Source organism: Salmo trutta, chromosome 26 (genome assembly GCF_901001165.1).
Source record: "Salmo trutta chromosome 26, fSalTru1.1, whole genome shotgun sequence".
Classification (NCBI taxonomy): domain Eukaryota; kingdom Metazoa; phylum Chordata; class Actinopteri; order Salmoniformes; family Salmonidae; genus Salmo; species Salmo trutta.
In genome coordinates, this window is record NC_042982.1 from 34,616,785 (window position 1) to 34,620,404 (window position 3,620).

Here is a 3,620-nt window from a genome sequence, read left to right on the forward strand (position 1 = left end):
ATTTGCTTAAAATGACCAAGAAACATTATTTTCCTCTATACTAATGTGATCAGCATCATTAATGGCCAGTGGCCATGCGGTGTAGGCATTGGTTAACCACATGACTGTAAGCATCATGATGCCTGTAAAGTCTCCCATATTTAGTGCTCAACTTGGGCAGGAGCTTACCGGAACTGACTACCAGCACCTCACATTTTCTTCTGCTCTGGTTCCTGTTCCTCTGATAGAATATTATCTCAAAAGTATTGCCCATGTTGTACGGTCCTATTAATGCAGTTCATGTTCATGGAAGTGTTGGATCCTCTCCTCCCTCATCAGCTCATCTCTCCAGGTGAAAATCACACCCCCCACTTCATTAAAGACAGAAAAATATGAGGATCATTTTAAGACAGCTAGTTTAACAGGACTAGCTGTTAGAACACTCTGCAGTTACAATTCTACTTAATAACACCAACCCCCAAGAGCTGCAGTTAATAATTACAGTACCCAATCAGATGGATAAATATCCTATTAATAAATATCAAACTCATGCACTTTTTTTTTACCATAACCATGCTTTATTATTACCAATGTGATTAAAAGGATACATACAAACTTCCAACAATAAAATACATCACCACATGACAGCACATCCAGCATCACACATTTTCAACAATGGCGCTCTTCCTCTTAGCATTGGTAGAGCTTGTTGACCTTCAGGACATCAATGTCGGACATGCCCTGTCTCTGTCCGATGGCCACAGATGGGTCTGGGATGGGAGTGATGGTTTCCTTTCCGTAGTCGTTAGTGTAAGCGGTTCTATCATAGTGCATGACAGAGGAGTAGTCGTATGCAGTGTGCAGGTTGTTGGTGTCCTCCTTCTGGAAGTTCCCGACGGCGAAGTCATAGATGTACTGCCAGTTGATCCTGATATACTGTTCACGGTCACTCCTGTTGTGCTCATGGTAGAAGCCCAGGGCGTGAAGCAGCTCATGCTGGATGATACCATGTTGAACACAGCCAAACTGTGCAAGAGACAATGTCTGCCTGTCCCCAACAGTCCCCACGGTACCAAAACACCCGCCGCTGCTCTGAATGTCCAGGTAGGCAGTCTGTGTCTTACGTGGAATGAAGCGGATGCAGGTCTTGCCATGGAAGTACTTCATGGCCGTCTCAATAGTCTCTACCTCCAAGCTGGAATATACAGCGCTGAGGATGTAAGGCACGTACACCAAGCCGTCAGATGACTTCTTCCAGAGACAGCTGTACTGGCTGCTAAAGCACTTCATGGCGTTCCTGGTTCTAGGAGCCAGAATGTCTCCATCCAGCAGCAGCTCATTGGTTCCGTTGTTGGACTCCAGGATCGCTGAAGTGATGGACACATGGTCCGGCTCATCATGGAACTCATTTCCACTGGCCTGTGATAGGCCCAGCAGCAGCAGCAGCAGCAGGCTAAGAGTGGGTCTGTGGTCCATCTTTCGTCAGAGTATGGCGTTACTTTGGATGGATGGGTCCTTGGCTCATTCACCAAAGCTTGATGCCAGTGTTCTGTCAGAGCTGAGTTTATATACAGCTGTCCCATAGGTGTGACTGTGTAGGATTAACGGTTGGGGATGATGCTCACTGTCTTGGAAAAACAACCAGAGGGAGTACTCTACAACCTAACCCACTGTTTCAACAATTCATCTGTGTGGGTCATATTACATTACACTTCAATTTCTTGAGGTAGAAGTCGTCTCTATTACAACCACATATCCAGGATCAGATTAACTCATCCTACGATCATACTATTAACCATAAGAGGAATCAGATTACCTCACTGTCTGATCATAACATTAACCATAAGAGGAATCAGATTACCTCATCCTACGATCATAACAATAACCATAAAATGAATAAGATTACCTCACTGTCGATCATAACATTTGGATAGAAAACACCCTAAAGTTTCTAAAACTGTTTGAATGGTGTCTGTGAGTATAACAGAACTCATTTGGCAGGCCAAAACCTGAGAAGATTCCAAACAGGAAGCGCTCTCTCTGACTATTTCTTGGCCTTCTTGATCATCTCTATCCAAAACAGGGGATCTCTGGCATAACGTGACATTTTCTAACGCTCCCATAGGCTCTCAGAAGGCGCCAGAACATTGAATGATAACTTTGCAGGCCATGGCTGAAAAACAGTAGCGCATTTGGATAGTGGTCGATCTGAGAACAATGAGACTGGGGGCGCGTGTACGAGAAGACTCCATGTTTATATTTTTTCGTCTTTGAACGAAAACAGGGTTTCCCGGTCAGAATATTATCGCTTTTTTACGAGAAAAATCGCATAAAAATTGATTTTAAACAGCGTTTGACATGCTTCGAAGTACGGTAATGGAATATTTTGAATTTTTTTGTCACGAAACGCGCCGGGCGCGTCACCCTTCTTTACCCTTCGTATAGTGTCTTGAACGCACGAACAAAACACCGCTATTTGGATATAACTATGGATTATTTGGAACCAAACCAACATTTGTTATTGAAGTAGATGTCCTGGGAGTGCATTCTGACGAAGAACAGCAAAGGTAATCCAATTTTTCTTATAGTAAATCTGAGTTTGGTGAGTACCACACTTGGTGGGTGTCAAAATAGCTAGCCTGTGATGGCCGGGCTATCTACTCAGAATATTGCAAAATGTGCTTTCACCGAAAAGCTATTTTAAAATCGGACATAGCGATTGCATAAAGGAGTTCTGTATCTATAATTCTTAAATTAATTGTTATGTTTTTTGTGAACGTTTATCGTGAGTAATTTAGTAAATTCATCGGAAGTTTGCGGTGGATATGCTAGTTCTGAACGTCACATGCTAATATAAAAAGCTGTTTTTTGATATAAATATGAACTTGATTGAACAAAACATGCATGTATTGTATAACATAATGTCCTAGGAGTGTCATCTGATGAAGATCATCAAAGGTTAGTGCTGCATTTAGCTGTGGTTTTGGTTTTTGTGACATTATATGCTAGCTTGAAAAATGGGTGTCTGATTATTTCTGGCTGGGTACTCTGCTGACATAATCTAATGTTTTGCTTTCATTGTAAAGCCTTTTTGAAATCGGACAGTGTGGTTAGATTAACGAGAGTCTTGTCTTTAAAATGGTGTAAAATAGTAATATGTTTGAGAAATTGAAGTAATAGCATTTCTAAGGTATTTGAATATCGCGCCACGGGATTCCACTGGCTGTTGAGTAGGTGGGATGCAAGCGTCCCACCTAGCCCATAGAGGTTAACCATAAGAGGAATCAGATTACCTCATCCTACGATCATAACATTAACCATAAAATGAATCAGATTACCTAACTGTCTGATCATAACATTAACCATAAGAGGAATCAGATTACCTCACTGTCTGATCATAACATTAACAATAAAATGAATCAGATTACCTCACTGTCTAATCATAACATTAACCATAAAAGGAATCAGATTACCTCACTGTCTGATTATAACATTAACAATAAAATGAATCAGATTACCTCACTGTCGATCATAACATTAACCATAAGAGGAATCAGATTACCTCACTGTCTGATCATAACATTCACCATAAGAGGAATCAGATTACCTCACTGTCTGATCATAACATTAACCATAAGAGG

General features: G+C 41.3%; 1 protein-coding gene across 1 annotated transcript; it reads right to left on the bottom strand.

The window, feature by feature from the left end:
* Nucleotides 1-540: 540 nt before the first annotated feature.
* LOC115163983 (low choriolytic enzyme-like) lies at nucleotides 541-1,501 on the bottom strand. The gene has a single exon (XM_029716152.1). It carries the CDS (start codon nucleotides 1,453-1,455, stop codon nucleotides 670-672), a length of 786 nt encoding a protein of 261 aa, XP_029572012.1. The 5' UTR covers nucleotides 1,456-1,501; the 3' UTR covers nucleotides 541-669.
* Nucleotides 1,502-3,620: the final 2,119 nt, after the last annotated feature.

Bases quoted from the DNA above. Each gene is read 5' to 3' on its own strand.
- LOC115163983 (XM_029716152.1), bottom strand. From the start codon at position 1,455: ATGGACCACAGACCCACTCTTAGCCTGCTGCTGCTGCTGCTGCTGGGC.